The sequence below is a fragment of the Prionailurus viverrinus genome, chromosome A3 (genome assembly GCF_022837055.1).
Source record: "Prionailurus viverrinus isolate Anna chromosome A3, UM_Priviv_1.0, whole genome shotgun sequence".
NCBI classification, from domain to species: Eukaryota; Metazoa; Chordata; class Mammalia; order Carnivora; family Felidae; genus Prionailurus; species Prionailurus viverrinus.
This window is the reverse complement of record NC_062563.1, coordinates 45,772,223-45,788,792: the sequence shown is the minus strand read 5'-3', so window position 1 is coordinate 45,788,792 and position 16,570 is coordinate 45,772,223. Positions and strand designations below refer to the sequence as shown.

General features: G+C 41.8%; 1 protein-coding gene across 5 annotated transcripts in view; it reads left to right on the top strand.

The window, feature by feature from the left end:
• The window catches only part of RALGAPA2 (Ral GTPase activating protein catalytic subunit alpha 2), a 322,390-nt gene that overhangs the window by 20,789 nt on the left and 285,031 nt on the right, over nt 1-16,570 (top strand). For all 5 annotated transcript variants that reach the window (XM_047854052.1, XM_047854051.1, XM_047854050.1 and 2 more), the window contains exons 2-3: nt 8,074-8,184; nt 13,700-13,752. In XM_047854052.1, the coding sequence (XP_047710008.1) occupies nt 8,074-8,184; nt 13,700-13,752 (164 nt within the window). The remainder of the gene's footprint in view (nt 1-8,073; nt 8,185-13,699; nt 13,753-16,570) is intronic.

Here is a 16,570-nt window from a genome sequence, read left to right as displayed (position 1 = left end):
TTATGGAAACCAAATTAGGGGGAAAAAAAGAAGTGAAGACTTGAGACAGAGAATAGATAGTGACTGCATGGTGGGGTCATTGGGTTCAAGGACCCGGTAGGGTTGAAAAGTTGTTGGAATTAGGTTTATAGAAGGGGTGAGCAGGATGAGAAGAAATGGCAGGCTGCAGGAGAAAGGACTGAGACGGAGAACCCAGATGTGGGGAGGTGACAAGCAATGAGTGGGTCTAGGCTGTTGGGGGGGCATGCATAGCCAGAGTCAGACTGGAGGAGAGTCTCATTAGGGGTGAGAAGGTCAGGTATCACCTCTGTAAATGCTGAAATCAGTGCTAGTTACAAGAGAAAGAGTGATCCAGGTTCTGAAATCTTCTGAGAGTGTGCTGGGGTGAGTGGAACAGTCTGTGCAGCTTGGGTGGGTGGGCTAGTTGGTGTGTGGATTGGTTGTGTGAGCAGCAAGGAAGTATCCATGTATGTGAGGGGAAGCACTGCAATGGTCTGGATATTGCAGGGAGGACACTGACCTCATTTTAGGCCAAGTGGTAAGTGGTGGTGGAGGAGAATGGGAGGCTTATCTTATAGTCTGCAGGGAAGCAGGCTCCTCAAGGGGCTCCAGATTTCAGGTAGAGCTAGAACGGAAGGAGACCTTTACAGATGTGGTGGAGGAGGGGTATCTGGTAAGCTTTATTGGATATAGGGAGTATAAAAGCTGTGGTTAGGAAGCTGGGGTGAGATTGGGTGATTCCCAGAGCCATATAGAGGTGACATTCAGAGATGTGGGTCATGTGGGAAGCTTGGATTTCTACAGACATAGATGGAAACCAGGGTGGACTGCCAGAAAGGACATCCCTGGTGTGTGCCTAATCTAATGGTTGTCTTCTTGTTGAGTCTGGTGTCAAGCAGCTTGTGGTGGGGAGGTGGGGAGTAGGGGCTGGGTATTGTATAGGAGCAAGGGTGGGGTGGGGTGGAGTAAGGGTTATTTTCAGTACATTATTGCTTAACTTCTGGATGACTCCAGGAATAATTTTATGTCAAATATGTCCAGTGATGTTTATACCTAAAAGTGGATGTGGATTGAAAGCATGGCACTTGAGAGAGTTTTTCTGAAATTTGAACTCTCTATGGCATTAGAAAAAGTATGCTTGCAGATGGACTTTGATCTTTCAGTTCTCAAGACATTTCAGAACTTCTAGAAATAACTTCGCCTGGTGGGGTATGGGGCGAGTGGGGTGTCAGGCCAGGTGTCCTTACTTGCAAGCTGACTTTGGGGGATGTCTAGGCCCAACTGCCAACTCATCCTTTTCCACCAGACTTTTCACATCACGTCCTTGACCAGATCTTGTTTCAGAGTCCTGAAGCACTGGAGCTGAACCTTTCATCTGCTATGTGATTTAGCATTTAATTCACACCAGGATTTTGTATTTGTATATAATCAGTATAAGGGATATTTTTAGGTCCGTAAATAGATGCATTTTTTAGATGTGTGTTTCTCTATAATAATAATGATGAAAGCATTAATTTACCATTGAGGCACAGTCAGCATACCTGCTGTCTTATGACCTGATTACTTGCTGAGTCTTGAAAGGGCTTCATTGTGTAGATTTTACCTCCTTACGAGGTACGAAGCTCCAGGTCATTTACCTGCCCTTGGCATAGTACTGCATACACAGGAGGTTCTAAAACCTACTTGCTAATGTCAGGAAAAGGAGTCCCTGCCTGCATCCTGGTTAGCATAGATTACTGTTGACAGAAGTTTGTTATCAGTGGGGCAGCCTCTGTTATTTAGTTCCATTTTTTATTGCTTTTTCTTCTTTAATGGAAGTGAAGATGTGTTATACTTGGAGGCATCTCTTCATGGGCTTGCTGGCCCTCATGGCCAGTGAAGTTGCTTGGTGATGAATTTCTTCCTCCCCATCAACATTTTCATGATAATGTTGAATAACAGCCCATCCCAAACCTCACGGTTTACATGGGCCCTATGGCAACACGTGTCTATTTCTCTTCCTCACCCAACTGCATTGTCTGGCTCTGCCTCTGGATGCTGGTTGCTTGGTGTTGGTTCCACTGTGGGGTCGGTCCAGCTCTGCTCCATGAACTTCCTCTGGCCCCTTGACCAGAGGCCACCTGAGGTTCTCTAGCCACCACCGGGTCATATTTCTAATGACTGGTTGGCCAAAGCAAGTCAGGAAATCAGCCCCAAATCATTGTGAGTGTGCACCATCCAAAGGTGTGGATTCAGGTAAGGAATAATTTGTGGCATTTTTACAAACTACCACAAGAAGGGAAGAGGACAGGTACCAAGGCAGTTGAGCCTTTAAGTAACAGTGCAACACTAATGACATTTATCCTTGGTCAGTGTTTTCTATCTTGCATCTGACTAGTTTATTTTCCTTGTTCTCAGTTTCTAAATTATGTTTATTTAAGTTGTGAAGTTCACCTTGAATTTTTATTTGCCCTTTGTCTGTATCACAGTCTGTAATCTTGAGCATCATGCTTTCAGTGCCATTGTCTAGGGAATTTGAGTAACGTGGTAAATGATACCATCTTCCTCTGCACTTGGATGTGTAGGCAGGACTTGGAAGACTCTTAGTTCTGGGAGGGGGCACTGGAGGGACGGAGGAGTAGGAAGCACTGTGGGGGGGGGGGATCATTCCTTCCTAGGGAGGAACTGAACTGAGCTCCTTGTTCCATTTGAGGGTTTCCATTGGGGCTCCCAAGTGGGATAACGATCTTTTCCCCTTCCTTTGGTCTGCTGAAGCAGGTTTTTGTGAGGCTCTATTATGATCCTGTCAATTAAAAAGTAGTAGAAATGGTATTGAAAAGGATTATATGTGGAAGGAAATGGAGGGATAATCCCATTGGTTTCATAGGTTTGTTTATGGGTAGTGCTTATTGCTGTATTGGAATCAAGTGCCATTTAATAAGGGCCAGTCTCAGTAAGTGTATGAGTTTCATGAGTCATTGAGTTTTATAGCTTCACAGGTAAATGAAGCTGGTTATTCCCACCTAGTGAGATAGCCTTTGTTAGGAGCTAAGTAATTGTAAAACAATTAACATTTATATAATGCCAACTGACACTCTGACATGCCCATTTTATCACCACAGCAGTCCCGTGATATAGGAACCATTGTTGACCCCATTTCTGAGATTGAAATTGAGGCAGAGAGTGCTTAATAACTTATCCAAGGTCCTATAGCTTCTGGACTTTACCCAGGCAGTCTGCTCTGGAGGTTTTTGACCTCAACCTTTGCTATTGCCTTTCAGCTAGATAGGGAGAAAGAATTGTCAACAAGAGGTTTTAGCTGGACAGGAGTGGGAGGGGGTAGCTTTTGGTATGGATTATAGAAGAATACTTTTGGGATAAAATGAGAAAATAATAGAAACAGTTTGTTGGCTCTTGGTTGGTTGCAAAGGAGAATGAGAAATTAAGGACTTCTTTAAAAATTCAGAAATGACCCCTCTAGCTCTGTAAAGCTGTCTGCTGCTTGCCTCTCTGTGTTTAGTCTGAACATACTTCCCTGAGCTTTGTTATTATCGTTAGGCCGTGTGCTCATGTCTGTGCCAAAGACACTGTAAATCATCACCTCAAAAGCACACTACCACCTGAGCTCTATAGTTCAGCACCCTTCCTTACTGGTCACCCGAAGTGCTGTGGCTCCTTCTTGGGGAAATTGGCTGTTCCCATTTTCAGTGCTACTCACTCCCGTTATTTCTCACCTGTCTGCTTATCTTCCTGCTCTTTTTTATCTGGCTCTCCTGCAAATCCCCAAGGTGATGATTATTTTTATACATTCCTGACCTGATTTCTAGTTTTAATTTATTCCCTCTTGTCTCTGAGGCCTCTGTGTGGTTCAGATTGGAGTTGGAAGACCTGGACAGGAGTTCTGCCCACATCCCTGATTGGCTGTGTTACCTTGGGCAGGTTATGTAAGATCCAGAGCCTGTGGTTTCTTTATCTTGATCACACCTGTCCCATCTACCTCACAGGGTTATGGGTGAGGGTCAATAAATGAAATTCTTTAAAGTGTCTTTTAAAGCATGAATATATAGCATTATTAATATTCTCAACCTCCTCAAGTGGCCTTGTCTACTCCCTGCTTTGATGCTCTTCATTAGCTTTGGTCATGCTGCCTTTTGCCTTACTTGTTTGTTTACTTCTGTACCCTTGAGAGCCCTGCATCTTACTCTCTTTGAATTTCCTAGCACTTGTCTCATGGCTGGTCGGCCTGGGTAGCGGCTCAGTAATGTTTGAATGAATGGGTAAAGAATGAATGTCTGTCTAACGGATGTTTCTGGTCATAGTTGTTTTTTTGTTGTTGTTGTTCATTTATTTTTTCTGAACAAAGTCTTTCTCCTTCTCTCTATGCTTCTTGGAGTTGGTCGTATTGAAAAGCAGCCCTTCCTTGAGGCACCTGGGTGGCTCAGTCAGTTCTGCATCCAACTCTTGGTTTTGGCTCAGGTCTTGATCTCATGGTTTGTGGGTTTGAGTCCCATGTCAGACTCCATGCTGACAGTGGGGAGCCTGGTTGGGATTCTCTCTCTGCCCCTCCCCTGCTCGTGTGATCTCTCTCTCTCTTTCAAAATACATAAATAAACTTTAAAAATATAGCCCTTTCTTGTGTTCCTTTTTACAGGATGCTAAATTCCAGTACCTGTGGTTTCCTTCTCCAAGATCTAGGCTTACTTTATAAATACTCATCTGATGAGTCTTGCTTTTTAACAATAAGACAAGTAAATTCTTCTAGCTATTGAATTAGAGATATAACATATTTAGTGCTTATTTTTTTTTAGTTATTTAACAAATATGTATTGAGTACCTTCTGGGTCCCAAGCTCAATTCCTGGGGCTGGAACTAGAGCGATGAACAAATCAAATGGGATTCCTGCCCTTATTCAGCTTACATTCTAGTTGAGTGCCAGTCAGTGAAGAAGTAAATGAATAAATGAGATAATTTCAACTAATCTTAAGTGCTGTAGCGGGGGGAATCGTGTGAAGAGGACTCCCAGGCCAGTGAGGAGTCCTCACACACATAAATAAGACTGAATATGTTATAGATGTAATGCTCTTAGTTTCCTTGTGTATCAAGTTACCTTAAAGGTATCTAATGGTCTTGATAGTGAGTACTTCAAGTGATGATGAATGGCTGAGGAGGAAGGTGGCTATTATCTGGACTTTTGGCTTCATGAGAGGATCTCAGTCTGTATGAGTGTTCCTCAATCTTGACTAGGACCCTCTTTATTTAGGTTGCTCTATTTGAGTATCTCTGATAGACCAAGGGGGACCCAGGAAAGATGAGGGAGTCATCGATCCCAGTACCTTGCTGTGCCACCTTGCTGCATTAGTGCACTCACATCCTCAATGCCAGGGTAACAGCTCACTTGCTAATGGCATTCTGTGTCTGAGGCCCCTTCACTGGTGAGCAGTCAGGCATCTATCCATTGCAGAATTTGGGAAGGAAGAAGGCATGGTGATAAGATGACATGTGAAGAATGACATGTGGGGCATTTTCAGATTTCTTTGAAGAGGTAATGTATGATCCCAGTTCTGAAGGATGGGAGTGAATGAACCATATAGAGATCTGGGAGGGGGGGGGGCAGTGCAGACTAGAGGTTCCCCAAATGGAGAACATGTTTGACAAGTTTAAGGGATAGAAAGAAGCCTCTGTGGCTGGAGTGTAGGGTGTGAAGGACAGAGTGGTGTGAAATGAAGTTGGCATTGAATGGAGGAAACCATGCAGGGCCTTATAGGCCATGGTCAAGAGTTTGGATTTTATTAAGTACGATTGGTCACTACTGGGAGGTTTTGAGCAAAGGAATGGCCTGGTTTGATTTACATTGTTAAGTTTTTCTGCTGACTGCATGGTGGAGGATGGACTGTGGAGGGGAAAAGTGGAAGCCAGACTCTGGGCAGAGGGCATGTTGCAGGTAGGCGAGGATTCGTGGTGACATAAACTAGGCAGGGCCGTGAAGGGCGAGAAGTGCCCAGGGCTGGCGCATGACAGAAGTGGAGCTGACACACCGGAGATGTGCTGTGAAGAGTGAGAAGGACCTGGATGACAAGCAGCTGGGTGGGTGGTGGGGCCTGAGGGAGGAACAGAATTTGAGGGGAGAACAATACTTTTATTTGGACATGTTTGATTTCAGGAGCCTTGTAGAACCTCATGTGGAGAAACCCAGCTGGCAGCAGGCTTGGAGGGCAGAGCTTGCAGGGTGAAATCTGGAGTCCTCAGCACAGGGGTGAAACCTCTCTCTTGATAGTACCAGGGATTTAAAAGTGGGTTAGGCCATTCCTTTCCTGTAGGCATATGATATAATGGTTTACATGTTATGGTCATTATCCTATCATTGTATGTTATAGGCTATTTCTTTTATTTAACTCATTCAAGAAAATATTGAACTAAATAAATATGGTGCTATATGTAGGGGACATAGTGATGCGTGGGATGGACTGGGGGTCTGTAGATTTGGTAGTATCTCTAACAGAAAAGACAGGTCATTCCTTCAAAATAAAGTCAAGAATTCCATCAGGAGGGATTCCATCAGGAATTAAGTAGAGTATATGTTTTATGACTTGGGGAGAACCAGCCTGTGGGGCAATAGCAGAGGCACTGACCTAGTCTCCAGGTGGGCTCGGGATGTTTCAGCTACCAGTGAGTGCTAATAGGAGCTGGCGGGTGAGGTGTGCTTCAGAGGGAACAGTTAGTGGTAGGTCGGCCAGCAGTTGGTATTGGAGCGAAAATGAACAGAATCCTTTCTGGGAATTGCACATTCTGTGGAAGGTACTCAAGGGTTCCTTGGAAAGATTATGTCATGTATAAGAATGATCATACTAGTGTCATTGCTACTGCTTTCACATAGGTAAATTTGTTAGTTACTAGGAACTTCCACTGCTCTGTGCTATTGGGGGGGGGGGGCAGAAAATACAGTATGAAATTGACAGCTCATATGACTTTACAAACACCTTATGTGCATTATTTTGAAGAACTATATCAGAATTATGTAGTTATCTGAGTACAACAACTCCTTAGATTCACCAGCATTAGTGCTAAATTTATAGAACTTAAACATCATAATGGATGTGTTCACATATATTCACAGTATTAGGACCCCAAAAGGAACTGAATCCACTTTGTTGTAGATTGAATAGCAATCTTGGATAATCCTTGCAGAATTTAAAGAAGCTGTTTTTAATTTTCCCAAGATTTACTGGTGTATTCTTCCCAAGAGCTAACACTTTGTTCAGGACCCTGTGGTAAATGGCACAAGCACCTTGTTTGCCAAGGAAAACATACACAGGTGTGTCGACAGTGGATCACTGCTCTGACCAGAGTTGGGAGGCACAGTTGGGCCTCCGGAAGAAGTGGCTCCGTTGCTGCTGTCGTGTCATTGGGCTAAGCTCCCTGCATAACCTTCCTATATAGCTGCAGTCCCTGGTTTAGCAGAACTAGTGCAACAGGGAAAAACACTGCTAAGGGAAACTCTAGGAACACATGGTGGGTCTCCCTGTGTCCAAGCGGGAGTGGAACGGGTCACCTGGGAGTGAGAGAGAAGGCTGCAACCAGTGGCCCAAGTGGCAGTGTGCTGAGGAACATCTGCTAGTTCTCCTGAGCTGCTCTCAGGTCAGTGGGGATGGAGGAGAAACTGGCCCATGTTGGACTCTGGCAGCAAAATTGTTTTTCACATGTACAAACTCATCCCTCTTTATGGCCTATGTCAAAAGCCACGTCCTCTGTATGAACAATTATTCCTTACCCTCAACATGAAGGAATCTTGTTCCTCTCCAGACCTGCACTCATCGCTGGCCTTCTAGCTGGTCTGTGAGTGCAGTGCCACCATGGCTCTGATGCCCTTGAATCAATCTCCTGCAAGGGTCTGTGTGTGGGGGAGGGGCCCCAGACCTATTAAGGTCTCTTAGTGGAGAACAAATGGATAGGGATACTATTTTCGTTGTTCTGTTTTGTCTCATAGGGGAATAAAGCTAGTTTTTACTATCCTTCATTTCTGAAAAGGTTGTGAGATCTGATAGTTGTATAAGGTTATCATCATAACCTTTCCTTGTGGAAACTTTTTCTTTTCAGATAATGTGGATGCAAGTGATCTTAAGCAGTTTTTTGAGACCAACTATTCTCAGATATATTTCATCTTCTATGAAAATTTCATAACACTGGAAAATAGTTTGAAATTAAAAGGTAAGCATTTCTACCAAACAATTTTTTTATATACAAAGTTTTTTGTTGTTGTTGTTAATGTCCATAAAGTGTAAAAGGTTGTATGTGTCGTGAGCCACAAGTTGGTGGGAGATTGCAGTGGTTAGCATCTTTGTTTCCCTTGAGCTTTCACTTATGCAGCTGTTATTTGAACAACAGATGACTAAAGGGAAAATGGAAGAAGTAACCCACAGAAGTCATGAGTTCCACAGGAATAATTTACTTAAAAAGAAAAAATAAAAGTAATATGTGCACGTTATAAAAAAATTCAGATTCCATTAAAGGGTTTGAAATGAAAATTGAGCCATATGTTTTTCCTAGACCCCCAGTCCTGCTCTGCATGCAACCACTATTAAAAGTTTCATGTATTTCTTTCTGTATATGTTATTAATGTGTTATATCGGTTTATGGTTATACCAATATCTACTTACATAAAATATTCTTTGAAAAACCAAGCCAATAAAGTCACACTGCACAATCCGCTCTCTATTTAGGTGACAGGATAGTGTAGTCTGAGGATCCAGCCTGGGTTTGGATCCTGGCCCTACCTTTCCAGCTGTTTCTCCTTGGGCAACCTCCCTCTGACTCAGCTTACTTCCTATCAGCACTGAACAGGTTAACATGTATCTGGGATTTCAGGACAGAGTGTGACACATAGTATATGCTCAGTAAGTGTTGGCTGCCATCTTCACCTTGTTTATTTTCATGTATTTTGGAAATCCTTACATGTTAACACCCTTATTGCTACCTCAGTTTCATTTATTTATTAAACAAGTGTTTTTTTTTTATTTGAGTATAGTTGACACACATTATATGAGTTTCAGGTGTATACATTGTGCTAGGTTCACCACAAGTGTAGCTACTACCTGCCACCGTGCAGCACTGTTAATAGTACCAGTGACTGTATTCATCATGCTATGCCTTTCATCCCTGTGACTTACTCATTCCACATCCGGAAGCCTGTACCTCCCACTTCCCTTCACCAATTTTGCACATCTCTCCCTCCACCACCTCCCCTCTTGCAACCATCAGTTTGTTCTCTGCATCTATAGTTTGATACTGCTTTTTATTTGCTTGTTTACTCATTTGTTCTGTTTTTTAGATTCCACATATGAGTGAAATCATACGGTGTTTGTCTTTCTCTGACTTACTTTGCTAAGCATTATACTCTCTAGATACATCCATGTTGTTGCAAAATACACACACACACACACACATATATATATATATATACACACACACACATACACACACACACACACACACACACACACACATCACTGCATCCTCTTTTGATGGACACTTGGGTTGCTTACATACCTTAGCTATTGTAAGTAATACTGCAGTAGGCATAGGGGTACATATATGCTTTCAGAATGTTGAGTCTGGTTTGTAAGCTTCCATGACAGCAGTGGGAACCCTGGAGGGAAGCCAGGTTTGGGAAGGAGGAGGATGAGTGTAGCTTTGGGAAGTCTCAGTTGAGGTGCCTGTGGGACACCCAGGTGTTGGTTCTGGCTGGACAGTAAAAATATAGGGACTGGAGCTTAGGAGAAGAGGGGGCAATCATGCTGTTGCCAAGGAAGAAATTCTTTGCAGAGAAAGTGACAATCAGGGATTTGGGGTAATCCATTCTTTCATTGAGCAGATAAAGAGGAAAGATAAAGTAGTGTGTGGGCTGGGAAGGGGGTTGGGTGCCAGGAAAGTGTTTTGTCACGGAAGTGCAGAGAAAAGAGAATTTCAGGGAATGAAATGTCAGCAATGTCTGACGATGCAAAAAGTTGAGCAGTAGGACTAGGAAGTGGCAATGCATCGAGGAGGTTGTCCCTGAGTGCTGAAAGAAAGGTCTAGGTGAGTAGTGGGATCAGAAGCCAGATGGGGAGAAATGGAGTAACAGGGTGAGATAGTGAAGACTATGCACAAGAATACCCTTTTAGAAGGGTTTTCTTCATCTGTTTGATGATGAAGACAGGATCGTATCTCAAGGAGTAGCTTGGTCATGGTAGGGTTTTGAAGGATGCACTTGCCTGTTCGCAGGCTGACAAGAGAGAGATAACTGATGACAGGGTATTGGGGGACGTGTGTTGAGACAGGGTCAGGTATACAGAAGAGGACGCAGAGAGGAGTGTATAGATGCCCTGACTGCTTCTGTAAAACCTGAGGCAGATGTTAGGCACAGAGGGGAAGGAATGTGGGACAATGCACTGTGGTTGTCTCTGACATATAGCAGATGCCTCAGAGTTTTACAGAATGCTCCAGGCTCTGGAAGGTCAACAAATCAAATATGGGCATGTGTCCAAGGATGCCAACAGGTTTTGTATTTTGTTTTTCAATGAATTGCTCAGTTTTTTCCCCTGTGATTTACAAATTGATATAAATCTTGAGCTTATTTTTTTTCCAAATTGGTAGATATTTCAAATATGAAACGATTTGATTTTTAACTTGTTTTCCAGTTTTGCTCCACTTAAATTTTTTTTGCAGTTGTGTGGAGGAGAAAAGTGTGATATTATGGGTAATCAAAACACCAAAGAGGGGCGCCTGGGTGGCTTGGCCGGTTGGGCGTCCGACTTCGGCTCAGGTCATGATATCACGGTCTGTGAGTTCGAGCCCCGCGTCGGGCTCTGTGCTGACAGCTCAGAGCCTGGAGCCTGTTTCAGATTCTGTGTCTCCCTCTCTCTCTGCTCCTCCCCAGTTCATGCTCTGTCTTTCTCTGTCTCAAAAATAAATAAAAGTTAAAAAAAAATAAAAAAAAAAACAAAGAAAAATATTAAAATCCCTTACCTTAAAAAAAAGCACTACAACCAAAAAGCCCCACTTTATTTTTTTAATGTTTATTTATTTTTGAGAGAGCAAGCAAGAGACAGAGCACAAGTGGGGGAGGGGCAGAAAGAGAGGGAGACACAGAATCTGAAGCAGGCTCCAGGCTCTGAGCTGTTAGCACAGAGCCCAATGCAGGGCTCGAACTCACAAACCGTGAGATCATGCCCTGAGCTGAAGTCAGACGACTGAGCCACCCAGGCACCCCAAGCCCCATTTTAAAGGCTCCTCTGTGCCTCCTTTTCCCCCTTTTGCTTTCTTTGTCCTTTTAGAAAAATCTCATTGCTCAAGACTGTATCAGTTAGTTTGTGCTGCATAACAAATTATATTATAAACCATCCCAAGACTAAGTGCTTTAAAATAAGTCATTTAGCTTATAATTTTCTGGGTTTTTTTGGGCAGTTCTTCAGGTTTAGGCTGGCTCATGCCTCTTTTTTTAAATCTTTTTTTTTTTTTTAATTTTTTTTTCAACGTTTTTTAAATTTATTTTTGGGACAGAGAGAGACAGAGCATGAACGGGGGAGGGACAGAGAGAGAGGGAGACACAGAATCGGAAACAGGCTCCAGGCTCTGAGCCATCAGCCCAGAGCCCGACGCGGGGCTCGAACCCACGGACCGCGAGATCGTGACCTGGCTGAAGTCGGACGCTTAACCGACTGCGCCACCCAGGCACCCCATCATGCCTCTTAACATCAGCTAGTAGTGGATGGCCTCATTTACATGTCTTGTAGTTGGCAAGCTATTGACCAGGGCGTCTTAGTTCTCCTCCATGTTAGCAGGCTATCTTGAGCTCTTTACATGCTGGCCTTAGGATTGTAAGCTCAGCAAGTGCAAAAGGCTTTTTAAGGTTGTACTTGCTACCTCCCAGTTGCTAATGTCACATTGGCCAGAGCAAGCTATGTGGCATCTCAGATGCAACATATAGAGAAATAGGTATCTCTTGATAGGAGAGGAAAAACTTCATTCTTGCAGTCTACTACAAAGAATCATAGTAAAGAACCAATAAAAATAGGGTGAGATTTTGCAGTTTCTTGCTGTTAATACAATCTGTGTTTTGATTGGAGTACTAGGAAGAAAGTATACCAAAACAACAGAATGAAGGAAGATGTTTGCTATAAATGATGAAATCATCTTGTGATAACCAGCCTTCCAGTTATTCAGGCCAAAACCCGAGTATATTGGCTCTACCTTCAAAATACATCCAGAATCATTGGCTTTTTCTCACTGCCTGGGCTGGTAATGCCAGTGTTCCCATTATGCTCACCTGGATTATTGCATGCCCCAGAAATGGTCTTTCCCTTTCCACCTTTGCACCCTGCACCCCCTTGAGAGTCTCTTTGGAAGAGCAGCTGGAATGACGCTTTAAAAATGGGTCAGATCATGACTCAGCACTCTGAACCCTTAAATGGCTTCTCAATTCTGGAAGTCATTACAATGGCCTCAGACCCTACCTGCCTGCCTTTATCCTACTGCTTTCTAACCTCACCTGATGCAGTTCTCCCCCTTCACTCCAGACATAAGGTCCTTCTTACTGTTTTCTGACCATGCCATACTTGTTCAGACATAAGGACTTTGCATTGTCCAGTCCCTCTGCCTGGAACACATTTCTCCCAAATTTCCGTATGGCTTGTTTGCTTACCTCCAGATTTCCATGTGGCTTCTTCCCTTTCTTCTTTCAGATCTTTGCTCAGATGTCATCAGCACCATGTTCCCTGACTTCCCTAGTCAAAATTGCATACCATGTCTTTTGACATTCCCATCTGCCTTCCCTCTTATTTTTCTCATTTGTTGGATGCCTCCTCCTGTCAGAATATAAGCTTCCTCAGGGCAAGGATTGTCGTGTTCTGTTCATCTGCATCCTCAGGTCCTGGAAGAATCCTTAGAATGACATAGAGCCATTCTTCAGTATTTGTTCAATGAATGAATAGTATCTTACTTCACAGAGCTGTGGGGATTCAGTTACCTCAGGGGTCCACAACTTACAGCTCAGTGCCTGTTTTTATAAATAATTTTTTGGACACAGCCATACCCAGCTCATTCATGTGTTATCCATGGCTCTTTTTGCCCCATCATGGCAGAGTTGAATGCTTGCAAGACAGGTTGCAAAGCCTAAAATACTTACTATCAGCCCTTTACAGAAACAGTTTTCCAAGTTAGATGCTGAATGCCAAACACTTAGCACAGGGCTCACTACTTAGAGACTGGGCAATAAATGGAAACTGCTGCTATAGGTTTTTAGTTTTTATTATTTAGTTATTATCAAGAGGACAGTGTGCAATTGCCTAAAGAGATACATGACTTTTTATAGTTATGATTTCTCTATGCCCCTTCATATAAAAAAAATGAGAATTCTTTCTTTGCTTTTGCTGTGTAGTCCATCATAACTTGAACTCAGAAGTAACCAATTGAGAAATGAATAAATCGCCTTCCATGGGTTGATAGTGACCTAGAAAATATGGAGGCTGTGTTTAAACAGTTAGCGAGGAGAAACTCTGCTAGATGTGGGCTCGGGTGGTCTGGCTTGGTGTCTGTCTACATGCCTGACGTGGGTTCCACACTGCCTCCTTGTAGTTTTTGAATAAATGAATGTATGTTGAAGTTTAAATGTTTTTAAGGTAACATAATTTTTAATATCCTAAAATGTATACATTGTCATGATAACTAATTTTTTTATGTATTCCAGGGAATAATAAGTCACAAAGGGAGGAGCTGGACTCCATCCTCTTTCTTTTTGAAGTAAGTTTTTGTTAATTCATTTAGCTTTTAAGGTTTTTGCTGAAAATATGATATTGTAGATCTTAATTTCATTTGAAGACATAAAAAAGTGATGGGCATGTATTTCTTTCCTTCCTCTTTTACAAACATTGCTGTAAAGAATTTTTTTTTTTGGAAACGTGAGAGAATTTTTCCTATATGGTTACCTAGATGTGAAATTATTAGATAGAAATGTATACACATTTCAAATACTGATATTGTCAAATTGCTTTTCAAAAAAGTCACGTAAAGTTATATGTAAACTTATGTTGAAGTCATGTGTGTGTTTCCCCAGCCAACACTGGTGATAGTTTTTTTTAAATATACGCAAACTGACATGCAAAAACTTATTCTTTTTAATATATTTTTCTGACCACTAGTGAGATTGCAATGTTTGTATGTGTCTGTGTGTCAATGTGTGTTGATCATATATTCTTTTTTTTTTTTTAAGTTTGTTTATTTTTGGAAGAGAGAGAGAGAGTGCACACCAGCTGAGGAGGGGCAGAGAGAGGGAGAGAGAATCCCAAGTAGGTTCCGTGCTGTCAAGCACAGAGCTGGACGTGGGGCTTGATCTCACAAACCATGACCTGGGCTGAAATCATGGTTGGATATTTAACAAACTGAGCCACCCAGGCACCCTGGATCATATTTTCTTTTAAAAGTTGAAACAATATTTGGGTGTAGTTCTTGACCTATTAAGCTTAAAGTCATTCTTGTCTACATGTATTAGACAAGTGGCTAGGTTACTGATAACTTGGGACCTATACTAGAAAAAAATTGTAAGCACATGTAACCTAAGCACATGTCTCTTCAAATCATGAATAATTTCTAGATAACCAACAATTAACTTTCAGAAACATGTGCTTAGCTTGGTGTGAGGTCAACTTTATGACTCTAAAGGACATATTTGTTGCAGAGCTGGCTGGAGGGGGAGGCCAGGGGAGAAGGCTTCCATGGACTTTTTGGGTTTGTGGATTTATGAAATAAAACAGATATGAAAACCTCTCCCACCCAGTATTTGGCTTGTGACTGGCAGTCAGTAACTGTGGTTCCTCATTCTCTCCTTTAAGGGCTGTACTCCTTCCCCAGAGTAATAATAACTGCATTTTATGTATTTTCTGTGGTAACCCTCCTGTGAATGAAACCTGTGCAGAGGAGTTTTTTTAACAGGAGCTTTGATTAAGTATGTCACTTAAATATGTATTTACTGACCATCATTTGTTTGAACTATTCCGTTAATTATCTTATACATGTAGCATTTGATATATTTACTAAAGCATCTATAACATAAATGCAAGTTTTGAAGCATGGCGATAAAGCTCATTCTCTTGACTCCCTCCCCCTCCAACATTTTAAGAAGTAGAAGGTACTTGGGTGCTTCTCCTTGATCCTGTTCTTTCTCTTCTCTGGAGGCAGCCGCTCCCTTGCATTATGCTTTTCCCTTTCTTTTTTGAAAATGGTTTTACCACAAGTATTTGTATCCCTAAACAATGCATTGTGTTTTGTTTGGTTTTGAGTGTAATAAAAATGGTCTCACATGGGACATAATCATCTGTGGCTTGCCTTTTACACTCAGCATTATTTCTGAGATTTATCCATGTTTTTGAACTTTGTTCAAGTTCATTCCATTCCCACTGCTGGATTAAATGAACATGCATGATTTATTTAATTTCAACATTTTGTTTACAGATTTTTTTTTTGTTGTCTTCTTGGTGGACTGTCTGGTTGTGAATAATGACAAGCTTGCCAGTTAGTCTGTTTTCTTGTCTTACGGTGCCAACCCAGCCCTCCAGTCCCTTGGTAAATAGACATGATAAAGATGGTCATCCTGCTTCTGATTCAAAGAGAGTTTTATTAACGTTTCATTATTGAGGACAATGTTTTCTTTAAAGTTTTGGTAGATAACTCTTTATCAGATTAAGTTCACTTCTATTTTTTTTTTTCTGCATTCACTGAGATAACCATGTGATGATCCTTCATGAATATTAATGTAGTAAAATGCAGTTCTGAATTTGGGGGAGGCTCATACTTTGTTGCCATTTTTGGATCTATGTTCTAAACTTGAGGTTGGCCTAAATTTCCTTTTCCTCACATTGTTTTTGAATGATCCTGTAGAACCTGGTGTCAAGTATTTCTTTTTCTGTTATATAAAATAGTTTGCATAAGATTGGAATGATGTGCTCCCGGAATGTTTTTTAGTCTTTCCTGTAACAACCATATGAAACTGGTGCTTTTTTGTTTTGTTTTTAGTGGGAAGATTTTAACCACTCATTCAGTTTCTTTAATCATTTTAGGATTTTTCAGGTTTTCTATTTTTTCTTGATTCAGGTTTGGCAAATTATATATATATTTTTTAAGAATTTGAGGAATTCTAGGGGTGCCTCAGTGGCTCAGTCAGTTAAGCATCTGACTTTGGCTCAGGTCATGATCTTATGGTTCATAGGTTCAAACCCCACATCAGGCTCTGTGCTGGCATCCTGAGCCTGCTTGGGATTCTCTTTTTCCCTCTCTGCCCCTCCCCTGCTTGCACTCTCTCTCTCTCAAAATAACTAAGTAAGCTTTAAAAAAAGAATTTGAGGAATTCTAAGAATTTCTGATCACCAGAGTTTTAAAATTTATTAGTGTGACCCTTCTTTTGAGGGTCATAATTCTTTCAATTTTATCTACTCCATATTGATCTTCATTGTCTTCGGTTGTTAGGTATTTTAGACACAGTATTAGCAGTAGCGACAAATAAAAGTACTTGTGTCACCCTTTACAGATACCATTTTGTTAGCTTCTGGTTACCATTGCAGCAGCC